The sequence below is a fragment of the Tiliqua scincoides genome, chromosome 3 (assembly GCF_035046505.1).
Source record: "Tiliqua scincoides isolate rTilSci1 chromosome 3, rTilSci1.hap2, whole genome shotgun sequence".
NCBI lineage: Eukaryota > Metazoa > Chordata > Lepidosauria > Squamata > Scincidae > Tiliqua > Tiliqua scincoides.
This window is the reverse complement of record NC_089823.1, coordinates 45529485-45557196: the sequence shown is the minus strand read 5'-3', so window position 1 is coordinate 45557196 and position 27712 is coordinate 45529485. Positions and strand designations below refer to the sequence as shown.

General features: G+C 44.7%; 1 protein-coding gene across 1 annotated transcript in view; it reads right to left on the bottom strand.

Moving 5' to 3' along the window:
• Nucleotides 1–582: 582 nt before the first annotated feature.
• The window catches only part of IGSF3 (immunoglobulin superfamily member 3), a 130858-nt gene continuing 103728 nt past the window's right edge, over nucleotides 583–27712 (bottom strand). The window contains exons 8-11 of the mRNA XM_066619452.1: nucleotides 11735–12145; nucleotides 8159–8566; nucleotides 4887–5315; nucleotides 583–3653 (exon numbers count right to left, since the gene is read on the bottom strand). Coding sequence (XP_066475549.1) covers nucleotides 3403–3653; nucleotides 4887–5315; nucleotides 8159–8566; nucleotides 11735–12145 — 1499 coding nt within the window. The 3' untranslated portion in view covers nucleotides 583–3402. The remainder of the gene's footprint in view (nucleotides 3654–4886; nucleotides 5316–8158; nucleotides 8567–11734; nucleotides 12146–27712) is intronic.

Here is a 27712-nt window from a genome sequence, read left to right as displayed (position 1 = left end):
AGAGTTCTGGGGGTTTGCAAATGAACTCTAGATTGTCCCTACATTTAGGCTGTTGGGCATCCCTCCAACAGGGCAACGATTGACTGAGTGGCCCCAGGGCAGCTTGGGAAGATACACCACAATGGCCAGCTATGTACCACACATAGCTCTTCTCCCAGCATTCTGTTTTGCTTGCTCTAGAGCAGGGAATTCAGCTAAACCCCTTATCAGGTGCTTCTGACCCAGACAAAGCTGTAACATCATACCGTTAGCTTTCAGCACAATGGAAAAGAGTAAATCAATGAAATCCATCCTTTAGTACTACAGGTGGCTCATCTTGGGCCACTTGGCAATGTCTGGGATCAGGCATTTATCCAAGTGCTGGCAACAGCAACTTATGTGACAGCTGCTCACTCACACTTTCAGAATAATTGCTCTCATGTGCAACAGCTGTGCCAAGCGCATGGCTAAAGAAAGAATCCCAGAGCTGACTACAGTTGAACTTACAATTTGACAGCACAGGCAGGAAGAGTCATCCTTATGACAGGCAGATTGGATCAAGGAAGAGGGAATCTTGGGTAGCCATCAACACAGGACATTAAGTCACAATTTCACACAATTTACTACAGCTTTCTCATGTGTGTTGTATAAAACATTTAGTGCAACATGGTACAAAGTTCTTAAAAAAAAACTCACACCATTTTCCTGCATCATGCAAAGGTAGCTTGTTCTTTTTCCTCTGGGTTCATGAGTGAAAGTTAAAAGCAGAGAAAAAGTGGTCCAAAAAGCTTTTTTTAAAAAGCTTTTTATAGGCAATGTCTATTATTAAACAGTCATGGTCCCACACTGGGAAGTAGACTGGTGGCAGAATGGACAACTCATTTGCAAGATAATCTCTGTGATCATCAAATGCTGAAGACACAATGCTCCCATTCTAGTTACTAGCTTGGACAAACCTGCATGTCGCACCCCCCCCCCACTGCGTCTATAACCACAGATAGGAATTATTGGCCACTGGAGGTTGCTGTGGGACAGCATTCCATAGAAGGAAGGGCTGCTGGTTATGTAGAGAGAAGCACTGATGCTACCCAGACAGTACAACAGATTTCCAATGCAAGGATAAGAGCAATAGTCTTTAGGGCAGGAAATAGTCCTGCTGACTCATTTCCTTTTGAAGAGCTGAATTGAATTATAGCTCCTGCCCTGAAGCAGTATGCTGTATGTACAGGACATTTTACATTTATAAAACAGTAGAGACAAGCTAGGAGCTCTGTTTTTGTTGTTATTGTTGCTTAGGTCTTCATTCCCATTTGCTTTTTGATTCTTCCCTTCTGAATACATTGCAAAGGCAGGAGGAAGGAGGCAACTGTATTTTCAAATTACACACAGAGGGGCTTTATCTAAGAACAACAGTTTGTAGAGGCAGATTTGGTCTAGGGAATGTTTCTGATGCTACAGAATCCTCCCTGATGAAGGGGAAGGGATGCTTAAAAATACACACTCCCTTAAAGCTCAGGTTTAGAGCAGGAGTGGCAAACTTTCAACTTTAGGGATCCTGGACCTTTAACAATTGTACAGAAGATGAAATTCAGCAGATGACAAGCTATACCTGCTGAAATTCTCTCTCCTGCACAATTGTTAAAGGTCCAGGATGCCTTAAGTTGAAAGTTTGTCCACCCCTGGTTTAGAGGATGAATTTACCCACAGAATGAGCTGAACATGGACATCCCATTCCTTATCCTCCTCCTCCTGGCAGAGTGTACAGATGACAAAAAACTCCACCTGGATTTTCAACCAACTATGAAGCACCATTAATTGGGTTCTTGTGTCATACCCACAAACTGCTCCAATAGGGGGAATGTAGCATGACTTAGCATGACATCAAGAACTGTTGCTACTCTCCCCTCCTTGCAAAGGCAGCAGAACATGCTGGAATGTGGCTGATGCCATATGTCCTTACGCAGATTCACTCATTTTAGGGAAAAGATAATGGTCAGCTTTGCCAGGAAGACTTTTAGGAAGATAGCAAGTGACCATTTTTATCGGAATTATGTTTCTATCTGGGGCTGGAACCAGGAGCACAAGCAAGCAGGTCCATCGGATAAACGCAAGCATTTCCTATGCAGTAAAGGACATCAGTAGTTGGCTTATTCTGGTGGAAAGTAGGTGCCCATCCTATACTGAGCCCCAATTTTGATAACACCACATCTTTCATAGAAAGAACTGCAGTTTTTTTTTGTTTGTTTTGCCCCAGCATGTCCTCTCAGTCCACAAAGCTGGTCATTGTGGTTTTTGCAGGGCTGTGGAGAACTGGAGTGAGGAGTGTTGCACCTGGAGAAAAATAAAGCTGAAGTAACAAAATGGCACACAGACATACAGGAGGGAACGGGGTGCATTCAATTCTTTTCTTGCCTGCTGTAAGTTCATTTGTGTAACTAGTGCACCTGGAAAAAAAACTTGGGAGTCATGTCCATACTTCCTCTGTCCCATGTTTCAATATATCCCAGAATCATTACAAAAACAGAGCCTAACAAAGAGGCATCCATCCCCGCTTCCTAAATCATTACTTTGGTCAGTCTCTTTGTCTTTAGAGTCAGGAGTTCAGGCTTGTGTCCCTCTAGTCTCCAAAAGAACGGCAGTGTGGTTCACCACAAACCAAAAGGGCAACTGGGTGCCTTCCTTGTAAACAGAATTGTAGAGGCAGCAGCAATGGGGGGGGGGGCCAACAAGGCCAAGTTCTTCATTTGTTCACATTGGCCTTTTCTTGGCTCCAGCAGATACAAGCTGTTTTGTTTAAGCCACTACAAAGCTACCTGTATGCATTTCCAGTGGGAAGGAAGAACTGTCTGGATAGGAAGAATGGCAGAGATTGTGTGACTTGGCAGAAAACACTGCTGCTTGATGCTTGGCAGAGAGCAGTCTTGTTCCTGTATTTCTCAGAACAGGCAACCAGTCCACATCTTCATGCCTTTCTCTTCAATAAGAAGGCTCAAGGTTGCGAAACCAAGTCCATTTGATGAATCACACTTACTCAAAATAATGTGCACAACTCTGGCACCATGAAAGCCCTCACCCAAGTCAGTACACGCTGGGGATTTTTCTCTGCATAATATAAGAAGAATGTGTTTTTGAACAACAGAATTATAGTCCAAAAGGTCAAATCAATGAGAACCAAGGGGAAAAAAACCCAAGAAAATCCACTATATACAGTGAACATATGGACCTTCTACCCTCCTTTGTCGTTCACAGGCATCCTGGGGTGCATGAGTAGCTGCAGTCCCAAAAGACAACAGGAATGCCATAGTGTAGCCACGTCATGATCCAAAGAAGTACAAGATGAAACAAAAAGACAACAAAACACATTTCCTTTGGGTTCCAGGTGCATCTTCACCTCTCGTTTTCCTCTTCGTAGGGCTCCCTCTTTTAATCTATAGTCCCCGGGTGAATGCTGAGGACAGGAGGTTCCAGACAAGTGGGTGAGTAGTTTAAGTGTGGCTCTTTGATCCACAGCAAGGGGACCCCATTCTTGCCTTCTGAATTCTTGCTGGAGTTTCTGCTCTTGAACCGAACCAGCAGGATGGTGATGATGAGGATGCCAAAGATGGGAAACGGATAAAAGAACACAAAATAGAAAAGGGAGTCGTTGGAGCAAATGACAGACTGTAGAGAGGAGCCTGAAAAAAGAAGTGACAAGAGATCAAGGTAAATGTTCAGCTGAATACTTCAGTTGTTCCTCTGCACAAAACCAAACTACTTCTAAGTAAGGCTGTGACAGCCCAGGTTGGTCCTACGAAACAAGGTAAAATATGAGTCATTGAAATATTTTGGGGCTTCTGCCTTGCATATTAACCCATTTTTGCCCTGCCCACAAGTGTACATATTTGATCCCTGTTGCGTATATGCAACGCTGGGCTATGGCAACCATTTTCAACCACTGTGCCGTGGCACACTGGTGTGCCGCAGATGGTCTGCAGGTGTGCCATGGGAATTTGGGGGAGGATCACTTGTTAGTAGGGCCACCTCAGTTGTTTGACAATTGATGGTGTGCCTTGACCATTTGAGTGCCTTGCTAGTGTGCCATGAGATGAAAAAGGTTGAAAATCGCTGGGCTATGGAATGGCCCCAGAGTGGGAGTGGATATTTAGATCTCTATCTTATGATCAGGGCTCTTTCCCTGCTCTTCCATTTCTTTTCTTTTACCCATAGCTTTTTGGGTAAGGGCTTCTACCCAGCAAGTCCGAGAAGTTATGCGACTGAAACCAGATTGTCTTAGAAGAACAGGGCTATATCATGATCACCCAACATGGCAGGATTGCTGCCATCTTGTGGCTGCTCCTAGAAATTTCCATCCTTGTGGTTATATGCCATGTTAGGAACTAACAGCATGTTCAGCTCTAACGACGCAATCCTAACCAACTTTCCAGCACTGGCATAGTTGTGCTAGTGGGTCATGTGCTGCATCCTGCAGTTGGGGGGGGGGGTAGTCACGGAGGCCTCCTCAAGGTATGGTAATGTTTGTTCCCTTAACTTGAAGTTGCATTACCCTTATGTCGGTGCTAGAAAGTGGGTTAGGATTATGCCCTAAATGTATGTGTGAAAGTTGCACATGTGACCACAAGTACTTTGGAAACAGCCAAGGGTGGTAGCTATATACAGAAATTTCCTCTACAAATTTAGACAAGCCCTGGTGTCTTCTCAAATACTGTTGACAGAGTGGGGCATGACTGAACAGTGGGCACTGGCACTATAGTTCTGGCCTACAGAGAAATAGTAAAATCTCATGGCTGAAGCACTTAGTTGAATTCTGGGAATACTGTTAGCACCCTTAACTTGCTTTAAAGTTGTATTATTGATCCTTTACATAACTCCCACTAACCTCCTTCAAATATTGCTCACCATCTCCTTACCTGTGCCTTGCACATAAACAGCTATGGGGCCAGATTCCTCCTCAGCCAGTTTGTACCACTTTCCCCTAGGGTCAGGCAGCCACTCTTCCACTCGGCACGAGTAATTGCCGGCATCCGTAACACCTGCTTGCAGTACCGTCAGTCGATAGGATGTGGCTGAAAGCCTTTGAAAGCGCAGCCTGCCTTCCCAGGGGCTGGCTTCTTGGCTGAAGATGGCATCCTTGCTCACTTTCAACAGGGATTCCCTTTCTTCTCCATCCTTGTTGCGACTGGCTCGCCCACTTCGTTCTTTTGTCTTTACTGTGAACCATGTCACAGCAAAGCGGGAGTCCTGGCTGGAGAGCGACAGGATGTTGCAGTCCAAATGGAAATGTCCCTGCTCCGGCACAGTGAGGTTGGCCATTGTTGTATCCACTTGCAACCTTGCGACTGCAGATTATGGAGACATGTACATAGCAATTAGCTTATCTCACTGCATGTGCCCACATATATTCACACACATTTTACAGAAGGCACACTTATGACAACCAAGCAGGGGTTCTACAATATTATCCTGGTGCTACGATTTCTGCACAGAGTCCTCACCTATCAAATGTTTATGCCTAATAAAGGTTTTATTGACTGTTGACTGACTATTATCCTGATGAGCTTCCTACAAAATGCAGTTCCCTGAAACATATGACTAGCATATGATTGCTGTAAGAACGGATATCACGTGTTCAGCTGAGACATTTTCTAGGCTGGAAACTTGGCATGCTAGTGCCTTTGTAGCACACACTAATAAGCATAAGAAAGGCCATGGACGCATACTGATGTAGCACAGTAACTAAGAGACTGAGCTGCAAATCATGACTTCCCCAGTTCAAAAGTCCCTTCTATCATAAACACATAAAGGTCACATAAATTGACCTGAGGCCAGCCACTCCCTCTACGCTTCCCAGGGATACTACTACTTGCCTTACAGAGCTGTTTTAAGGACTACATCAAGATAATACAGGTGAAGCACTTTGAACACACAACGCACTATGCAAATGCTATTATTTATTATTATGCAAGACAGAGAAGCAAAGTGCACTGGTGTTATCAACTGCACACACAGGCTGAAAATATATTTAGGAAATTCATGGTAATGTTTAGGCATTTACTCTGAGCAACAAATGGATCACTGAACGATCCAATCACAAAAGTACTTCTTGCATGATTAAGAATGAAATCCTCTTTGAAATTATACACTGATTGCAAGGTGGGTAAGTTGGGATGGAAGCTAAGGTAAGCCCAGACAACTTAATGAAAAACCGAGACATCACCATGCCAACAAAGGCCTGTATAGTCAAAGCTATGGTTTTCCCAGTCGTAACATGTGGCTGTGAGAGATGGACCATAAGGAGGGCTGAGCGCCGAAGAATAGATGCTTTTGAATGATAGTGTTGGACAAGACTTTTGAAAGTCCCCTGGACTGCAAGGAGATCAAATCAGTCAATCCTACAGGAAATCAACCCTTACTGTTAATTGGAAGGACAGATGCTGAAGCTGAAGCTGAAATACTTTGGTCATTTCATGAGAAGGGAGGACTCTCTAGAAAAGACCTGATGCTGGGAAAAATTGAAGGCAAAAGGAGAAGGGGCGGCAGAAGATGAGATGGTTAGATAGTGTCACTAAGGCAACAAACATGAATTGGATACACTCTGGAAGTTAGTGGTAGACGGGGGGCCTGGCATGCTGTGGTTCATGGGGTCACGAAGAGTTGGACATGACTTAACAACAACAACAACGTTTTATAAGAAGTTTCAAAGGACATTTTCTTGGGGAAGGGAAGAATTTACAGAGCTAAATGAACAGGACAAAGGATTGCCAAAGTACAAAGACAATTGTTATTCTTGAATTTTGCTTGTGAGTCAAAAAGCTTCTGGGATTTTAAAAACCTGAGTTAATTATTTTTTTCCCCATCCCTCAAAGTCTGTAAAGAGTTATGTACATGGTTTCCAGCTCAGATTAGTCAGTTTCAGTTATCTGGAGACTGCTGACAGACCCTCTGAGAACTTTCAGTCCAAAAGGAGAATTTGGAAACTTGGCTCTAATGTGTGCAGCATTCACAATTATTATTGCCTGTAGGCATCTTTCCCCAGAGACATGGAGATCTTTCTTCACAGGCCAGAACAGTTGAAAAGAAAGTTTATCTAGCCAAGACGTCAGGAATAAGATTTTCATATTCTTCTGAGCATCTGCTTTTTCTTCAGAGTACAAATCCTGTCTAGAGGGTTATAGCCTATTTGCAAACTGTATTATGGATATTTTCACAGACACAAGTTCTGCTGAAGCACATAGTATCTGTGCAAGGCACCTAAGAGCAGATTCCCTGAGCTAAAGGGTATTGCACAGACCAAATTTCACCTGATCATTCCTGCAACAAGTTTCCTACTTCCATTTTATCTAGTTTAAAATGTTTCCATCCTGGGAAATGGTTTTGTGGATAGTTCTTTGTCAAGCTTTAATAGCTGCCACTTTCCACATGGGCCTCATATCAGTTACAGCTACATTTTGCCCCTGCGTTGCTTTTTTCTGAACTCTGAGGTTAAATTCTTAACCTGCGTGTTCAAGGAGATGTCCAAACCACACAATTATCTCCCATCAAATGCACACACAAGGTCACAACATACAAATGTCAGTTTGTAAATAGAAAGCTATTTTATAACCCTACCCAAGTCATTTAAATACATTAAATCAAGGCATGATGACTGTTTTCAAAACATCCTCCAGCTCTCTTTGCCCTTGGCTGACCTCTGGGATCAGGGAAATGGGGAACGTGGGAGGAAAGTAATGACAGGTCCTTCCTTGATTGTAAGAAAAATAAATAATATTCTGAAATCCTAGTGAAATATCTCCATGTGCGGAATACCGCTGGTTCTATCCTTCCACACAAAAAATGATAGTGGCAGACAGACATGGAGAAGATAACCACACTCCTGTAGCTGCCCACTCCATACCAGTTGCTTAGCTGTACCAAGCAAGGTTCAAGGAAATAAAACGGAATTCACAGGGAAGTAAGATGGCCATATCCAGGAGAGCAATGCCTTCCCACTATAAGACACAGCTAGAATGAGCACAAGCATATGTGTGCACGCATTTAAATATAAGACAGCAGAGAGAGGTATTATCTATTAAAGCTGGAAATCTCACAGCAAGTTATCCCATACTGACAAGTTTCCATGAGTGTAACCAAGTTCTTTTCTCTTCTCTACTGCTCCAAAGTTTTAAGTACGTAAAAACTTTACCTGGCTGCTTCACTATAATTGCTGTCAGTCCAGAGAAGCTTTCTCCCCGTTTGTACCACACATTTGAGGGATCCAGTAGCCATTCCTCCACACGGCAATCGTAGGTCCCACTGTCCTGTACAGTCATGTTCTGGATGGTGAGCAGGTACAGCCCTGGAGAGGGGCTTTCCAACCGCAGCCTGCTTTTCAGATCATTCAGGACTGCCAGCTCTCCATACAACAGGGTAGCTTGGCGGCTAAGTTTTACAATGGTTTCTTTCTCCGAGTGGCCAGATCTCCACACGTACCATTCCACAGACAACTGGGAAGCATAGCTGCTCCGATTGATGACCAGGCACTCCAGTGTCACCCATTCATTCTCTTGAATTGTGATGTTATTCTGGGTCTGGTTCACTTCCAGGAGGTTATCTAGGGGGGAAAAAAGGCACACACCCCAAAAAACTCAATTCCTTACATAACTCACAAAATGTGGCAGCTGCTCCTTTTTTACAATTTCAGCTTTGCTGCCTTATATTTGCTCTTCACGGTGGGTTTAATAAATAAATATTAAAATAAAAATCACTCTAGTGGAAGAAGGCCACTGGATTCTTTTGTGTTCTGCACACCATCATAGTTCTGGAATGTGAACACCACACAGGATTCTGATTCCATGCCATGGGAAAGATTCAACAGAATGCAGGCAAGCTTAAAGAGTGAGTACATGGGGGGTGTTACAGACACACAACATCTGCTAATAAGATTTAGGGATTGCAAATGTAGCAACCAGACAATTTGGAGCAGCAGTAGGTCATCAGTAGAGATTAAGAGTTTCCTTTACAGCAGGCCCTTTGCTGGACAGCTTCCTTCCAAAGTGACTGCAAGGAGCTCTTTTATGTTAGTCCAGCATGATTTATTCAACAATGCTAAGATGCCAATGTGGCTTCTTGGACAGCACAGTACATTGCATCTGCCCATTTCCTCAGTTCAAAAAACGTTCCATTTTTAATGCAAGGACAGAAATGTAAAAGCCACAATCTACTGGAGAACTCTTTTTGGTGCATGTGAAAGCACCACATATCATATGATGCTCTGAATCCATCCACTTCAACTCTATGGTACTGGTGACTAACCAAGCTTTGGGCCAATTACTGCATCCTTCTGTGGCACACACAGGGCACAATTCTATCCTGCACTGGAACAGGCAAGCCAGGAGGCTTGCGCTGTATTCAGCGCGAGACAGGGTTCCACAGTGGCTCAACTGAAGGTAAGAGAAACTCTTCCCATTACCCCTGGGTAAGCCACTGCAGTCCCTATGGGTTTCCTTGGATGTGTGCCACCTCCTGAGGTGGCACAAGTCCATGGAGAGTGGAGCAGTTTGAAGGTTGCTTGGGATTGGGGTTTGAGATCCAGCATAACAGCCAGATTCCAGCCCTGCCTCCCGCTCCCCACCAGCGCACCCCCAAGGCTGCCCTCTGTGTACCCTGGAACTCCTCCCTCCCGCATCCTCCCTGCCCATCCCAGAGCCTTGAATCAGCCAAGCTTGGCTGACGCAGGGCTTGCCCTGCAAGCTGCCACAGAGGCTAGATGCAGCCACTGTGTGTCAGCGCACCTCCATGCGCTGGCGCGGCTTGCTCTAGAGGAGGCGCAAATGTGCTTTATGGCATGTTTGCGACCCTTCTAGGTTGGTGCCTAACTCATAGTTAGGATTGCGCGGACAGAAACCCAAGGCATTACAGCCTAGAAGTTCCATCAATGACTGAACTTTTGGAAGACTCCTCCTGTGCTGATGTCATAAGGAAGAGGCTAAGTATTTCTCCAAGATCGGGAAACAAGTGCCTTTGTTTCTGCCTCATACCCTCCTATGCTGATCCTATAGGTATCCCTCCTTCCCAATTGTGCCAGAACAGATAGAAAAAGTCAATTGTCTTTCAAGGACAAAATAAGTAACCAGCCACAAACTTGCTGGAGCGGTGTACAGTGCACATGTCCAGTTCTCCCAGGCTGGTTGTACAATACATCTTGTCTCTCTCCTGTCTGTCCCTGTTGACTGGCAATTTCCTGATTTATTCAGCACTTCCTTCATGTCCTAATCTTGTCAAGGAAACGAAAATGCTTCTTAACAGCAAGCTGCACTAAAGTCACATCAGTGTGGCCTGATAAAGAACAGAGAGAAAGCTCCACACCTCCACTGGGACCCAGTGAAGAAAAATTAGAGTATACTAGAGAGCAGGGTCAGTCAAAGAGCTACTGCGCATAATGCCACACCCCTCACCCAGTTCCTCTGCTCCCCTTACCACCTCCTAGATTCCAAAAAGTAGGGAATGCTATGTGGAAGAGGAAGTATGAAGGAGACACTCTACACTTTCACTTCTGTTCTGTTTCCTTCTACTTTTGAAGCCAGAGAGTGAGAGCAGGAAGAGCAGCAGAGGCAGGCAGGTGGATGCAACAGCCCCTGCAAATTTAACACCTGAGGCAATCACTTCAGGACAGGCTCTCACTGCCAGGAGGCAGGGGGAAGAAGGGAGAAGATTTACAGAGTCTTCCCAAGCAAACAGCTTATCATCAGATCACCAGCCACAAGAGACCATCTCAAAGATCTAATAAGGGACAGCCTTCCTAATGCTGAACACACTTTCAGCAAACTCAAAAGAAAACACTTTCTTGTTTAACTAGCCCGCAGTAGACTGTTACTTAATAAAATGTGCTCAGAACAGCATTCAAGAGAACACCTGGGCCATTAAAATCCAGGCTAAAAGACTGAAACAAAGAAGCATGCTAAGGTCTTTTCTACATCACGTTTTAATATGCTTTTGGGCGCAATCCTAACCCCTTACGTCAGTGCTGGAAAGCACTGACATAAGGATAATGCAGCTCTGAGGTAAGGGAACAAACATTCCCTTCCTTTGAGGAGGCCTCCATGAGTGACAACCAACTGCAGGATGCAGTACATGTCCCATTGGCACCGCTATGCCAGTGCTGGAAAGCACTGACATAAGGGGTTAGGATTGCACCCTTTGGCTATGTTTATTCTACAAATTGGATTCTCCCAGTCATACAGCCTGGGGTGGGGGGGGGATCCTCCGAAATTCTTCTGTGTGGAAGAAGCAGCAAATGGGTTGTGCACTGCCTGCTACAATCCACAGAGAGGAAAATAATGCACTGTTGGCCAGAGAAGGATGCCCAAGACATAATACAACTCCTCTTTTTCAAATCTGCTTTCCTAGATTCCCATTTCCATTAAAGAATGAAAACGGGTCTGTTGGCCAGAGAAGGATGCCCAAGACATAATACAACTCCTCTTTTTCAAATCTGCTTTCCTAGATTCCCATTTCCATTAAAGAATGAAAACGGGTCTGTGGTAAGGCTCCTGTGTGGACTTGACATGAAACAAAGTATACAAGTCAGATTTTGCAGCTGGTATGAGCCAAGACACAGAACATTAAAGGCAGGGCAGAACTGAGAACATGTTAGTTCACTGTGGGAGAAGAGCCGGTTCAATTACAGAGCAAAAGTGCAAGAAAGCAGCCTGGGTGAGATTTGGCCCTTCAGAACCTCCTGTCCACTACTTGTGCCCGTGTGTCCCACAAGACCAGTTACCTGGCAACTTGACTGCGACTTCTGTTCGACCAGAAACTTCCTCAGCCAGTTTATACCAGGCGTGGTTAGGATTGAGCAGCCACTCTTCCACGTGGCAGTAATAGCTGCCACTATCGCTGACTTGGGCTCTCTGGACCGTGAGCCTGAAGAGCCCTCCGGATAGTGACCTCTCAAACTGCAGCCTTCCCCTCAGCCCTTCTTCCTCCGCATAAGTGCCGTACTCAAACACAGAGTTGTGGGTGGTCTTCAGGATGAGCTTGCCGTCTGTGTCCGATGGTTTGTGGACGTACCAGAGAACTGCAAAGTGAGAGTCTGGACTGGTCTGGGACTTCACTGAGCAGTTCAGGGGGATGGGCCTGTTCTCCACAAGGGTGATGCTCCTCTTTGATTTGCTGACCTGCAGCTTTGTCACTGGGGGATGGGAAGGGGTGAAAAGGGAGAAAAAGAAGAGATGGATCAGTTAATACAGTTGAAGATGGAAAGTCTGCTATCTTGAACACTGGGGAAAATGTTTTTAATTCATTAACCTGTAACATCCATGTAACATCCATTAAGCATCCAGTGTCTCTCTGAATGTAGGCACAGTGCCTTTATTTCACGACTGCATCAACAGTCAACTCACACATGTCCATGCTTAGCCACATTCATGGATATTATGGAGTTCACGGAATTGCTTTTATACAATTGTACGCATATCTATTCACATCTACCTTCCTATATCTGGGTCTCTCTCTCTCTTTTAAATGTTAGGCATTTTCTTAGATTTTCTTGTAAAAATTAGAAGTGGACAAGAAAAAGTGGACTAATTAGTGGACTAATAACAAGAAGTTATTAGAAAAAACAAGAAAAAAACACCTGCCAGATTATTATCCTCCAGGATTTAGCTCTGTTATTCAAAGTCTCCAGGGTAAGGAGAGGGTTAAGTTTCCAAGTGTGTCACATTCTCAAATTTCGTATCTGTTTCGGCATCCTGCCTATCCAGGTCAGTGCCCAGACCCGTTTTGATCTGTCTGTCAGTTCTCTAATATTCAGATTCTGGCTTTGGACTTTTGGACTGTAATTGAGAATACAGCAAAATCACAAGGATATTCTATTGAGTTCAATGAGATATACTTCCATGTAAGAGTGTCTAGGACTGGTGCCTTAGCCTAGTTACTTCTACAGGTGGAGGCTATCCGCAGATTTTTCATCCATCCAGAGTTTTCAATGCAGGCCCCCCCAGACTGCACTCAGCCAGACTGGGCTCCACCTGAGGCCTCCGAAGGGGACCGAAGCTGCACTCTGAAGTCCACTGTGCATCCACCTGATGCCTCTGCAGGCTTCAGAATGGCCCAGAGAGGTAAAAAAAGTAATGTTTTTTCACCATATAAGGCGTTCTGAGGCCTGGAGAGGCCCCTGGAGGCTGGAAGTGGCTTTGTATTTATTTATTAAACTCTCTGGGCCATTTTGAAGTCCATTCTGAAGCCTGCAGAGGCAGCGGGTGGACATGTGCTGCCTCTGCAGGCTTCAGAAAGCCCTTTGGAGCAATCAAAGTGCAGCTCCAGTCCCCTTTGGAGAGAGAAAGGGGGGGCGGAAAATCACAGATTTGATTATCCATGATTTTTGGTATCAGCAAGGGGTCAGAGAATGGATCCCTTGTGAATGCCAAGGCCCCACCTGTACTTTAGTCCTTTGGACTGAAATGTTCCTACTTTTGAGTGCCCAGCCCTGTTTAGATTTACACACCTCAGCGTAACTTATTTATCCAGGCATTTATACCCTGTGTTTCTGCTTGTGAAGAGGCCCCCAAAGTGGCTTAAAATATTTGAAAAGTACAGTACAATGAGGTAAATAATAGTCTTCTCTGGGCAGTGCTGGTCGCTGATGCTATAATCTTCCCTGGTCAGGGAACCTCTCCATCTTCTTCCATTTGGGACATAACACAGTATCTCACACAAAACATCACCAACCTGATATCTAAAATAAATATTTTTAACACAAAAAGTGAATGATGAGATCTTGTTTTATCAAAGCTTTTTCCTCTTGAAGTTTCTTTTGGTCTCCAATTAACCACTTGCATGTATAAGCAGATGTTATCTGGAATTAAACTGGAATTGTTTTTATTTTAAAGATGTATACCTTATATTTTGATCAAATGATTTTGCCCAGGAGAATTTTACAGGGAGATAGACATTTCAGAGAATGATGGAGGAAGTTACAGATACCATATAAAGCACCTGAAGTCTTTCTAGAGCAAAAAAACAGTTTGTCACAATTTTGCTCAGACTGGCATTGCCCTATTAAGTCCTTATCCACAATTCATCACATCATAATCTAAAACAAAACTTATATTCCAGAACAGTTCGCACATGCACATAGCTGGTCCAATACAGCTGTGATATTTTCCTATTGATCCGAAACATGAGGGAGGGCATCACTCTATCCTGTCTGTGCATAGATCTGCTTTCTGGAATGCCAGCAGGATGCTTCTCCACCTTTCAAAACGTCTTCTTAAAACCAACTTTTCCCGTAATGTTTTTGACATCACATGTCATTCCTTTTCCACTAATATAACTAAGCTTAAGTACTTGTGACTGAAAGAATCACATATGCTTCCCCCTGCTTGCCCCACATTCCTCACCACTGCCTCCCTTGTGCCATTATCTAGATCAGGGGTGCCCAAACCCTGGCCCTGGGGCCACTTGTGGCCCTCAAGGACTCCCAATGCAGCCCTCAGGGACACCCCAGTCTCCAATGAGCCTCTGGCCCTCTGGAAACTTGCTGGAGCCCGTACTGGCCTGACACAACTGCTCTCAGCATGAGGGCGACTGTTTGACCTCTCACGTTAGCTGTGGGATGAGGGCTCCCTTCACTGCTTGCTGATTCACATCTGTGATGCAGTAGTGGCAGCAAAGAAAAGGCCAGCCTTGCCTTGTGTGAGGCCTTTTATAGGCCTTAAGCTATTGCAGGACCTTCATTCACTCATATAAGTTCCACCTCTAGTATATTAATTTATGTAAACTTATGTAAATTTATTCAAATTTTAAATGTAAATTCATTCTTTTTTTCCTTGGCCCCCAACACAGTGTCAGAGAGATGATGTGGCCCTCTTGCCAAAAAGTTTGAACACCCCTGGTCTAGACTATAAATCACCTGGGGCAGGTACCTGTCTTTTTACTCTGTATAAAGCACCATGTACATTCATGGCATAATAATAATTCCCCACTGAAGTCTCAAAAGGTTCTACTCAGTGAACCCTTGCTTGTCAGATTGCTCTGTAGGGTACATAAATGGAAATGGAAAGGTGAATAGAAATGGTACTAAACATGGCCATGAAAAAGAGGCAATTCTCATGACAATAGAATTTTGCTATTCCAATACAGCGTGCAAGGTTTATGCATCCTGGTAATACATTAAAAAGTTCCCCTGGAGCTTATGTCACCATTGGCTTTAATCAGTATGCTAATATAGACTAGATAGCTGTGCTGTGCAATGACATGACATATAGAGGAGAAACGCCCTCCTCTCTTCTCTCTAGGGAGCTTGCTTTAATAGGGAGGCTCTTGCTCATATTGCTGAGTAGATACTTTCCACCTTATTAATTTTAGGAGAATAACCTCAGTCACCAAGAGGTGACAATGTGACCCAGCACACTTTCCTGGCTTGTTACAGGAAGACAAAGGTTATTTCATGTCTTGGAGCCCTTGGAATGAAAAAGCAATAATGGAAAGGAACCGATTCACAGAAATTCTTTCCCTTTCTCTGCTCGTCTCCCACCCCTTGCTAACAGTTTATTTTTAATTGGTACTGGATTATTTTCCAGCACTGTTGCTAAGGAAACCTCAGTTGCTATAGTAACTGTATATGTTAAATGGGCAGCCTATATCTGCTAATAAAGCACTATGCACCATGTGCTAAGATGAAAAAATGGGGGGACCATTAATACCTGGCACTTTGAAGCATCTAACTCTGGCCTGGAACATGTTGGGCTTTGGTTTCTCAACCCCTGACCTGACATATCAAGATCATTGTGCCGGTAAGAGATGGGACTTGCAATTCCTTCAACAGCAACAGCAACAGCAACAGCAATAATAATAATAATAAAGGTATTTATATACTGCCTTTCTTGGTCGTCAGATTTCTCCTCAGACTTTAATTCAAGGCGGTTTACATAGGCAGGCTGTTTAAATCCCCGTAGGGATTTTTACAATTAAAGAAAAGTTCTATCTTTCAAGAACCACACAACATTTCAGATGGAACTTTTGCGGTCTGTTATCACTTTCTGGCCTCCTCCCACACAGGCTGACAAGCAGCTCCTTCCAAAGAGCAGGTGGAATAACTCAGCTCAGCTTGTCAGCTGCTTCAAGGTTTCGCTGTTCATGGTGCCGGCGGCCTCCAACTGGCGACCTTCAGGCAGTTGGAGGCTCAACCGTCTAGACCAGGGGTGTCCAAAGTTTTTGGCAGGAGGGCCACATCAGCTCTCTAACACTGTGTTGGGGGCCAGGGGAAAAAAAGAATTAATTTACATTTAAAATTTGAATAAATTTACATAAGTTTACATAAATGAATAGATTAAAGATGAACTTATATGAATGAATGAAGGTCTTGCAATAGCTCAATGCCTATAAAAGGCCTTGCACAAAGCAAGGCTGTCCTTTCCTTTGCTGCCGCTACTGCATCACAGACGTGAAACAGCAAGCAGTGTAGGGAGCCCTCATCCCACAGCTCAAGTGAGTGGTCAAACAGTCGCCCTCACACTGAGAGAAGTTGCGTCGGGCCAGTGCAGGCTTCAACAAATCTCCAGAGGGCCAGAGGCTCATTGGAGACTGGGGGCTCCCTGAGGGCCGCATTGAGAGAACTCGAGGGCCGCAAGTGGCCCCCGGGCCGGGGTTTGGGCACCCCTGGTCTAGACCAGGGATGCCCAAACCCTGGCCCTGGGGCCACTTGTGGCCCTCGAGGCCTCTCAATGCGGCCCTCAGGGAGCCCCCAGTCTCCAATGAGCCTCTGGCCCTCCGGAGATTTGTTGGAGCCCATACTGGCCCAACGCAACTGCTCTCAGCAAGAGGGCAACTGTTTGACCTCTCACGTGAGCTGTGGGATGAGGGCTCCCTCCACTGCTTGTTTCATGTCTGTGATGCAGTAGCGGCAGCAAAGGAAAGGCCAGCCTTGCTTTGTGCAAGGCCTTTTATAGGCCTTGAGCTATTGCAAGACCTTCATTCATTCATATAAGTCCATCTTTATTCATTTATGTAAATTTATTCAAATTTTAAATGTAAATTGATTCTTTTTTTTCCCTGGCCCCCAACACAATGTCAGAGAGATGATGTGGCCCTCCTGTCAAAAACTTTGGACACCCCTGGTCTAGACCAGACCTCTTGCCCTAGAACAGCACCAAGACTGGGCAGCAGATGATGTACCAAGCAAAAGCAATCTGTTTTGCATTACTGTGTGGCCCAACATGCATGTGTAAAGCTTGCTTTGAATTATGGTTGCCAATGCTTATGGCATTGAGAGGGGGAGAAGCTTTATAAGCAATGTTGCAAACAGTTATTTAGGGCAAAACTGGCTTTAGAGGATAGTGAGATCTGGCACGTCTCACCTCTTCCACGAGGGCCTGCAAAGCGTGCCTTGCCAAAGGCTCCCCAAAAGCGTGAAGCCAGCACTGGCTTAGAGGTTGGTCTTTCACAACCTGTTCATCTCCTCTGAAGTGCTGCTTCTCCCTCCTTCCTTCTTCCACCCCCATCCAGCTGATCAGTGGTTCTTAACAGTGGGCAGGAGGTCTGGTCTAGAGGGTAGAGCTTCTGTTAGCCTGAAGATAACATCAGAAGGTCGCCAGTTCGGAGACACCAGCAGCTCCCTGAACGGCTGAGAATGGCGAGACCTTGAAGCAGCTCACAAGTCCAGCTGAGTGATTCCACCTGCTCTTGTTGTGATCGTCTTGGCTGCCCTCCATGTGAGAGATGGAGCTGCTTGTCAGCCTGTGTGGGAGAACTGGAGGCCAGAAGTGAGACCAAACCAGGAAGATCCATTCTGAAATGTTGTTGGTTCTTGAAAGAGAGAACCTCTATGATTGTAAAAAACCCCTTGAGAGATTTAGAAATGCCTGCTTATGTAAACCGCCTTGAATAAAGTCAGAGGAGTAATCCGATGACCAGAAAGGCGGTATATAAATACCTAGTTATTATCAGTTATTATTATTATTCTTTATCTTCTAGCATTCCAGGATTAATAGTTGGATCGAGCTTGAGAAGAGAAAACCCAAACCAGAGGTGCAGCCATCAAACTCTGACCATTGCAGCAGCGCTGTCTTCGAGTCTTACACAGTTTTAAGTCATGACACACATGCTTCTGCCATGGTACTGCATTAAACACAAGGTATCGATGTGGGGAGTTTCCTGAGACGACAGCACAAACTCTCTCTGTGCGGCAGGTGCAATTTGCAACTGGAATGCTTGCCTGGGGGCAATTGCCACTCACTCCAGGCATGCATAAAATTACACCATGGAGAACCACAGTCACCAGAATGTCTCTCTCTCTCTCTCTTACAAACACACACACAAAAAATATAATGGAACTATGATGCCAGGCACTGGATGAGGGCAAACAAGCTGATATTAAATCTGGACAAGACAGAGGTACTCTTGATTAAGAGATCTGTGATAAAGGTATTGGATGAGCAACTTGTTCTCAATGGGGTATTGTTCCCCTACAGGAGCAAGTCTGCAGCTTGGGGATACCTTCTGGATTCATCACTGCTTCTGGGTGCTCAGGTGGCCAGAGGTGCCTTTGCTCAGCTTCAGTTTGTGCTCTAGTTGTGACCATACATGAATAATTCCGGCCTGATCATTGTGGCCTGCACTGGCGACCTTGAGACTCGATTACTATAACATAGTTTACGAAAGGCTGTCTGATGAGTATTCATAAACTGCAATTATGACAGAAAGCAGCAGCCTCTGTGTGGTTATGAGAGTGAGGTGGTCTGACTTATTTGGACTGCTTCTCCTCTGTCTCCCAATTTGTTTCTGAGCATAAATCAAAGTGCTGGTTTTGACCGTGAAAGCCCTTTACAGCTTTGCGCTGTGATATATTGATGGCCTCTGTCCCGTCAGATCAACTGAGGGAGTCTTCCTGGGGGTGCCACCAGTTTTTGAGGTTCAGCTTCCACAAGGAGGATGGGCCTTCTCTTCAGTGGCGAAACACCTTCTCTACTGAGCTTAGAACTGAACCCTCCCTATTTGCCTTTCAGTGGGGGTCATAAAACTCTTGATTTTGGATTGCTTTTGCTTCTTCATGATTTCATTTTGACTACTTTCTTGCTTAATCCTGATAAGGCATAACAAGCCAAAGTATGTTAGATCTGGGGTCTAAAACTGGCCTCTGGTATTGGTATTTTACCATCATAGTTCCCTTACCCCCCAGGGCAGAATGTAATCAATATCTCTCAACACACAGGGAAGCAGCAAACCCAGCTGGTGACAAGTGAGGAATGCTTATCTAAGCAGCTGAGAAAATTTGGCAATGAGAATGTGATAATCTACTAGAGTCCAATCCCCTACATCCTTGCTCTTACAGAAAGTGGAACAGCATCTTCCAGCAGAAGTGGCCAACATAGGTTTTAGATACTTTGTAAAACTCTGCAGTTGGAAACCAGATTTCTTAATTTCCTTAGCAATTCTTGGCCTTATCTCCACTGTTAGTAAAAAAAAAAAAAAAAGGCTCTGGCAGCATTCAGTGCAGTCTTTATAGGTTGCCCACCTAAGCATTAACACAAAAACAAAAATCTTAACAAAAACACAAACAAAAAAAACAAAAATCTTAGTTTTTGTGGAAATGAAAGGGAGACAGTCGCTATTTCTACTTTTAGACAGATGGAGAATTTCATGATTTCCCCAGGGAATACCTAGTGAGTTTATAGCTGAGCCAGGATTCAACATTAGTAGATCCAAAGCAACATGTCCTGCCTTTCATGACTACAAAGTTCCATTTTGTTGCCCTTAGATCGCTGGTTCCCAACCTTTAGGAGCCTGCGGACCACCGAGGCAAAAATTGGTGTTGTCATAGACCACATGCGGCTGTAGGTGGTCTGGCCTCCACCCTCTCTGGTGGTCTGTCTTCCAAGCACTCCCCTACAGACTGTCAGAGAAGACAAAAAATGAATTGCCTACAGCCACAGCTGGCACTTAAGTGGATGTGGGTGATCCGCACCCTCTTTGGTAGTCTGTGGGAGATTGCTTGCTTGGCAAGACACCGGAAGTGAACAAAGGCTATTCTTTTTTCCTGAGACTTCACAGATAACTTCTCAGGACCACAGGTTGGGAACCAGTGCCTTAGATGATGGACCATATCTACTCTCCATTCTCCGACTCGAGAACCAATATCCCAAAGTGTTACATAGGTAGCCAATCACCACTATATTATAATCAATTCAAAATTGTATTAATGTATTTATGTAAGAATTTTCACCTTATCTCTTGGTCTTCTAAAGGGCCCCTCCAAGTTTATAAACATTTAAAAAAAAAATTTAAATAAAAATTAATGTTCTTTTTAGACTCAGAATATGGTCTGATAGCATGTGATAAAACCACCTTGTTGAAGCCAGACAGGTCTATTTGAAACTGGTCAGTGCCTGGGGGATCAACTAGGAGCCCCATGTATGCTAATTGGAGTCATAGAAATGTCAATCTCTCTCTCACACTCATAAGAACATATAAAAGAACAGCCTTGCTGGATCAGGCCATAGGCCCATCTAGTCCCCCCTCCTGTATCTCACAGTGGCCCACCAAATGCCTCAGGGAGCACACACGACAAGAGATCTGCAACCTGGTGTTCCTCCCTTGCATCTGGCATTCTGATGTAGCCCATTTCTAAAATCAGGAGATTGCACATACACATCATGGCTTGTAACCCGTGATTAACTTTTCCTCCAGAAATTGGTCCAATCCCCTTTTAAAGGCATCTAGGCCATATGTAATCACCACATCCTGTGGCAAAAGTTCCACAGACTAACTACACGCTGAGTAAAGAAATATTTTCTTTTGTCTGTCCTAACTCTCCCAACACTCAATTTTAATGGAAGTCCCCTGGTTCTGGTGTTGTGCGAGAGGCAAAAGAGCATCTCTCTGTCCACTCTATCCTTCCCGTGCAATAATTTTGTATGTCTCAATCATGTCCCCCCTCAGTGCCTTTTTTCCAGACTGAAGAGCCCCAAATGCTGTAGCCTTTCCTCATAAGGAAGGTGCCCCAGCCCAGTAAACATGTTAGTTGCTCTCTTTTATATCTTTTCCATTTCCACTATGTCCTTTCTGAGATGTGGCAACCAGAACTGGACAAAATACTCCAGGAGTGGCCTTATGATCGATTTGTACTACGGCATTATAATATTAGTCGTTTTATTCTTAGTACCTTTTTTAATGATCCAAAGCATAGACTTGGTCTTCTTAACCACTGCCACACATTGGGTCGACACTTCATTGAGCTGTCAACCACCACCCCAACACACCCACACCCACCTTAAAGCATCTTCCACTTTATCTTGCAAGATAAAAAAGAAATAAGGGGTTCAATCCTAACCAACTTTCCAGCACTGACCTAGCCGCAATGCAACCCCAAGGTAACAAACATGCCCTTACTTTGAGGAAGCCCCCTTGACTGCCTCCCCACTGTAGGATGCAGTGCATGCCATGTTGGCACAGCTATGGCAGTGCTGGAAAGTTGGTTAAGATTGAGCCCAAAATCTCATAGGTCTTTATACTGGGGGAGGGGGGGGAAGCAACAGATGTAGGGTGCAGTCTGCTCTTCCATAATTCAGCAAATCAAGATAGTTTATTTAGCTAAAGAAATTCCTAGCAAAATGTTCCATTAAAAACAATGTGGGAAAAGGAAGAGAATTTGCAGCAATTGGTTAAAGACTGAAGGGGAACTGGCATGGGTGTGTGTGTGGCAGACCCCCAATGTTTAGACAGAGCAGTGTCAAAACCAGAGCAGTTTCCCACAGGACAACACTCATATGAGCAGGGAGGGGAGGAGTCAAAGGCTGCTTTGTCCCACTTCCCCAGAGGCCAGCAGATCTTCAAAGCCTGCCTTCAAAGAAAGACTTCTCCTGGAGAGAACTTATGAAATATTACTAAGTTTTCCAGTGCTTGCCCTAGTTTTTAAAGCCTCTGACAGATTTTGGCCTTTTTGATGTGAGAAGAGGAAGGGCAACAATAGAAAGAACAACAACAACAGAAACAGACACACACACACACACACTACAGAACTATCTTCCATGCACATGCAGAGACTGATGGCCCAATTCTACTGGGCATTTACAGTGGCAGATCTCACAATCTGCACTTATATATACCTCTGTGGCACTGTAAATGGTGCGCTGCCTGCACTGGTGCAAATGGCCATTGGCTCTGAGTGTCTGCCCCAGGTGGACTTGGCCTGCTTTGGAGCAAGTAGGATACTGGCAGGTCACAAGCAATTTGGGGAGTTTCAGGGTAGGGAGGACAGGAGGGGGTGGATCCTGGCAGCAGCGGCACAGGTCAGGAAGCTAGTCCTGTTTTCCTAGCCCAGCATGACCCCGACCCTCCTCAGACTTACACTAGCAAAATAGCTAGCATAGGTTCGAGGAGACCATTTGATGGACAGACAGCCTAGAGAGAGGTAAGTAAAAAGTATTTTTACTAACCTCTCCCAGTCCGTCCAATTGCCCCCACCCCCACTGCATGTGGTGCACACTCCCTCAGCAAGGCTGCATGGCGAAAGACGGTGGGGGACAGGATTGGGCTCTGAGATTGTTAGTCCAATTATTTGTGATGTGAAGCTATAAGACCAAGAACTGTTTTACAAGCTACTAAACACTGGAGCCACCACAGTTCTAGAACACCTGAAAAGATGCAGTAAACTGGCAGAGGCTTCCAGGTATATTTACCACGCACTACAGAAGAGGCACATCTGGCCCTGCATTTTGCTGTCAGGTAGGAAGTTGCCTACAGATGGCATGAAGATTTTTTTTGAGTAAGGGAGGAAGTTAGTTGGTGGTTTTCGCTGGCAAGGAAGGTAGTGCTTAGAATAATTAAACGGGAAAGCAAAAAGCAGTCATTTTGGGGTAAACTCTTTTATAAAAAGGACTGTAGAAAATGCACAAGGAGGAAAGAGCTGTTCACAACGAGATTATTTTCTCTCTTGGAGAATCAAGGATAAATAAAAGATAATATAATTACAACAGATAAAGAAGCCATAAATACTGTGGCACCTCCCTAAGGAACAGGGTTACCCAGCTCCTGCATGCACAATACTCTCATACAATAGAACGGAATTCCAACTCAAAACTGGATTAACAATACTGGAAATTACATTAGGCAACATGGGCGGCTGGATGGTGCAATGAGAGTATGAGCAGGGGAAAACAACATTAGGCTCTGCTACTATTATTACGGCAGTTATTAACTTGTCACTTTGCCCATAGTGTTCCAGTAACAATGAATTATTGCCTGAAAGCAAGTCAACATGATTGAGTTATAGGGGAAGGAGAGGGGAGAACTGTTTCTTGGTAAATATGACATTAACTCTTTCCTAAGGATGTTGCCACTACTCCCTGCTATTCCTCCCTCCTATACATTTCCCAATAAGGCATAAGAAAGCTTCAGAAAACCACCAGAGCAGGCTCCTAACAGAATATTTATCTCAAAAAGGATTAGTCTTCTGATCAATTTATGAGTCTAGACCAGCGGTTTTCAACTGGTGTGCCTCAGGTGTGCAGCGGGATCAGAAGAGGCAGGCAGCAGTTGCGCGCCCACGTGCGGGAGAAGCGGCTGCTTTGAGCCTCCCGCGGCAGGGAGAACAAGCAAGGGAGCAGCCAGGGAAGGGGCTGGTTGCGGCTGCTTTGCATCCCACGCAGCAGCTGAAGAGTCCTGCTACTGAGCACGACTCAGGCTGCAACCTATCCTCACTTTCCTGGGCGTAAGCCCCATTGGCTACTGTGGGGCTTACTTCTGAGTAGACATGCATAGGGCTGGGCAGGAAGGCTGTTGTTGCCTGCCTGCCTGCTGATTGCCCAACCAGAGAAGCCCGGAGGAGCCAGGAGGTGGGAGCTGCGGAGTGAGTGAGAAGAGGGAGCCAGAAGCAGGCAAGCAGTTACACAGCGAGAGAGTCTGCTGAGGACCCCAGCCTAAGGACTGGCTGGCTGAAAAGGGTTCCTGAAAGTCTCTTTTCCTTGCCAGTTTGCCTGCAATTCCCCAAAGTGACCCTCCCTGCACTTTGGGGCTTTTAGAGGAAGGGCGCTGGGCCACAATCCTACCCACAGTTACCTGGGAGTAAGCCCCATTGACTACAATGGGGCTTACTTCTGAGCAGGCATGCATAGGATTGGGCTCTGGGGGTGCTATCCCATCCACATGTACCTGGGAGTAAGCCCCATTGACTATAATGGGGTTTACTTCTGAGCAGGCATGCATAGGATTTGGCTTTTGGTTGCACTCTTTTTTCTCAAATACACAAGCAGGCAATTGGCATTTCTCTCCTCTTCTCCCCCACCTCACCCCCTTCCCCAGGCATATTCCCCCCCAATCTCACAATCACAGTTAGCAACTCTCTTACTGTCCCTCACCTCACTTGTCCACACCTTCCAAAGATACAGAATCACTGCCTCACATTCTCTCTCTCTCCCTAACCCCCAGTTTAATCCTGCACTTGTTTCAATCATGTCTCCTCAATGCCCCTCGCCCACTATGTGATCAACCTGCCCTGTCCTTGCCAACACTTTCTGGCACTTTTGATAAGAATTTGAACATAGAATTTTTCCTCCTTTTCAGAAACCACATATACTTCCCTCTCCATGCTTCTTGTCAATTTTTTTGTCATGTAATGATTTAATTGTATTAATTTTATTAATTCAAGATTACCTGCAATGTAGTAATTTAATGTAAGTAAAAAACTGGTCGTGTGCCTTGACAATTTTAGTGCCTTGTCAGTGTGCCGTGAGCTGAAAAAGGTTGAAAATGGCTGGTCTAGACTTTAGGACACTGAATGGCCTGCCTGATGAGCTCTGCAAAATATTCCCCACCTTAATATGCACCAACTAGCCATGCTTGCGAGAACTAATTTCAGTTAGATCTACAAGAGATTTATTTCTGCACTAGTTTGAGGGCACTTCTCACACTGAAAAGTAGATTGAGAGTGTCTTTAACCCAGTTTATGCAAATCAGCAGTTCCACAGTTTGCAGAGATACCAAAAGTTTTGTAAAACAGCCCTGATAGCATTTAATTAATATATAATAATACTTTGCATTTGTTTAGCACTTCTGAGTGCTTCACAGTTGTTATCTTGCTGCAATCCTTGCAATAACCTGTAAGGTAGGGATTATATGAGCTGAGGCTAAGAGAAAGTGGCTGGCCTAACATGGCTAAATCAGCAATCCTAACCAACTTTCTAGTACTGACATAAGAGGAATGCAATTCTGAGGTAAGGGAACAAATGTTGCCCTACCTTGAGGAGGCCGCCCTGACTGCTCCTCAACTAGAGGATGCAGCACGTGTTCCAATGGCACAGCTATGCCAGTGCTGGAAAGTTGGTTAGGATTACACCCTAAATTAAGTCACATTCATCTCAATGGGATTTAATCAGCCTGATCAAATGCTGTCCCACTGCCTGTGCTGTACCTGCAGCACCGGCAGTGGGTATAGCTAATGTGTCATAAAGCACATTTGTGGCACTCAAAGAGTAAGCGGCACTGGAAGGGAGACCTGCTCCACACCATGGATGCTGTCGTCAGGGCCCTGGCCACCAGTGGAACCAAGATAAGTGCCGAGTGACATGGGGGGAGTGACTGGTTCAGGAGGGAGGTGGGACCAGCAGAGGCCTCCTCCAAAGCCCAACACAGGGTTTCTCAAGTCCGCGCCAGCTAAATAGTTGGCACTGTTCTGAGAAGCCCTATAAAGTAGGCTGGGGTGTTACTCAAGGTAAGATGACAAATGTTCCCTTACTCTGAGGAGACCTCCAGCCTGCTTGCAACCAGTATAGGATGTAGCGCCTGCTGTTTGGTGCCAGTGCCCCTATGTTGGATAGAATTGGGATCTCTCTCACTGAAGGCATCTAGCAATCATCCCAAAAATGGAACAGCTTAATGATTACTGGTGTACTTATACCTCTTGCTGAAGGTCAGTGGAGGCATACTTTTGCTATATGAAATAGTTGGGAAGTCACATAAGGTGGACTAGTACCCTGGGTTCAAAACTTGGCTGAATTTCATATTTTAAAATCTCCAAGGTGATTTAGTGCATACTCAAAAAAATCAAAAGTCTGACTACACATAACAGGTGCCAATTTTTCTCTGAGGGAGGTAGCTATAAAATGTTATGCTGGAGGAGGATGAACACTACCCACAGTTTTTTCCTTCAAAAAAAATAAGTTGAAAATGGAGCCTTTCACAACATGTCAAAAATTTGAAGCACACATAAATAAAAAGGCCATGGGAGAAGAGTTTCAGCACAAGATGCATCTGCCATCAGAAAACATGTACGCCTCGCTGATCGCTAGTGAATTAGAATATGGAGATGAGAAAAATGGAAAACAGAACTTGCATCAAGCAGCAGATTCAAAGGGCAAAATCACAAACTGAGCTATTTCATCAATTGCTCATCAGAAAGCCTTCAAAATAAATGGTGCTGGCACAAGTAGGAAAACATTCAATTAAACTCTATTCAAAAGAAGTGGCCCTGTGAAGGAATTCACTTATTTACTCTGCAGATTGTTCATCAAGAACCAAGATCTGTGATGAGGCTCTTTAAAAAGTAGATGCAAAGTCAGGGCATGCCCCAACTTTTCAGTATTATCAACGCACAAGTTTGCAATTTCAGAAGTAGCTTTCATTATGTATTGAGTATATCTAGCAATAAAGGTTCAAACTGGGGAAATAAAAGTGATAGTTTTCGAAGAGTTTATGTAACTGAAGTTCCAAGAAATACCAAATAAGGCTGGCAGGAAGCACATGCACATGCACAAGAAGATGCCATAAAATCAATTTCCTTCCTACCCTTCCCTAACCCATTCTTTGCTTAACACCTAGCTCTCCCAGCCCTGTGCTTCAGCAGCACCGCTTCTGTCAGAGCATCACTCCACAGCCCGAAGCTGAGAGAAGCTGATGGAGGTGCTGGGAGAGCCAAATTATCACGTGGGCCACATAAAGATCTTCTGTGGGCCTTATATTTGTTATCCCGGACCTTTGGAGAATCCTTTGGAGAATTCAAAAGCATGCCTGCTTACTGCCTGTGACTGTAGTTGGTCCCAGAAGAAGTCGTGACCTTTTATGGCTGGTGGATTTTTTCCCAAAGGATTGAAATTGCTGTCTTTGATTTGACAAATAACATGGACTGTCAATCACTTCCAGGGATACAGTCAATTATGACCAGGATGCAATTCCAAGCACATAGTCTTAGAAAGCAAGTCTCATTTGCCAGCATTTTCATTGAAAGGTTCTGAGACTGACTACCCAATTGGCACAAAGACGTCACTTTAAAGTCTTGGCAGGCAGGCTACAACGTTTCATTCAATGAAAGTTTTTATTAACCTTCCCCCAGCAGCAGCTTGTCAACCAGATCTCCCAAGTCTTGGGAATGTGCTTTGTGGAGTCATTTGGCTAGCTGCTGTTGGAAAGAGGATGCTAGACTTAGTGAACTCTTGGCCTGATCCATCAAGGCCCTTCCTATGATATGTTCTCAAGTCTCACTTAGCTCTCTGCTGTCTTGCCTCTCTGTGATATCCAAATATATCTGCCCCTTTGTGGTCCATTAATCTGTTAGTAAATGCTGAAGAGACAGCTTGGGGTGCATGAAGGAACCAAGAAGTTAAGCAAATAAACCATATGACATGCAAAAGAATTTCTCCCAATGCTGGTGTATCAGAAAAAGACACACACAGGGCCCAATCCTATCAGGCTGCTGTACCACTGGAAATTGGGTTCTGGCGGTGCAGCGGCTTTTCCGATGTCACAAATTGAGACATACTGTCAAATA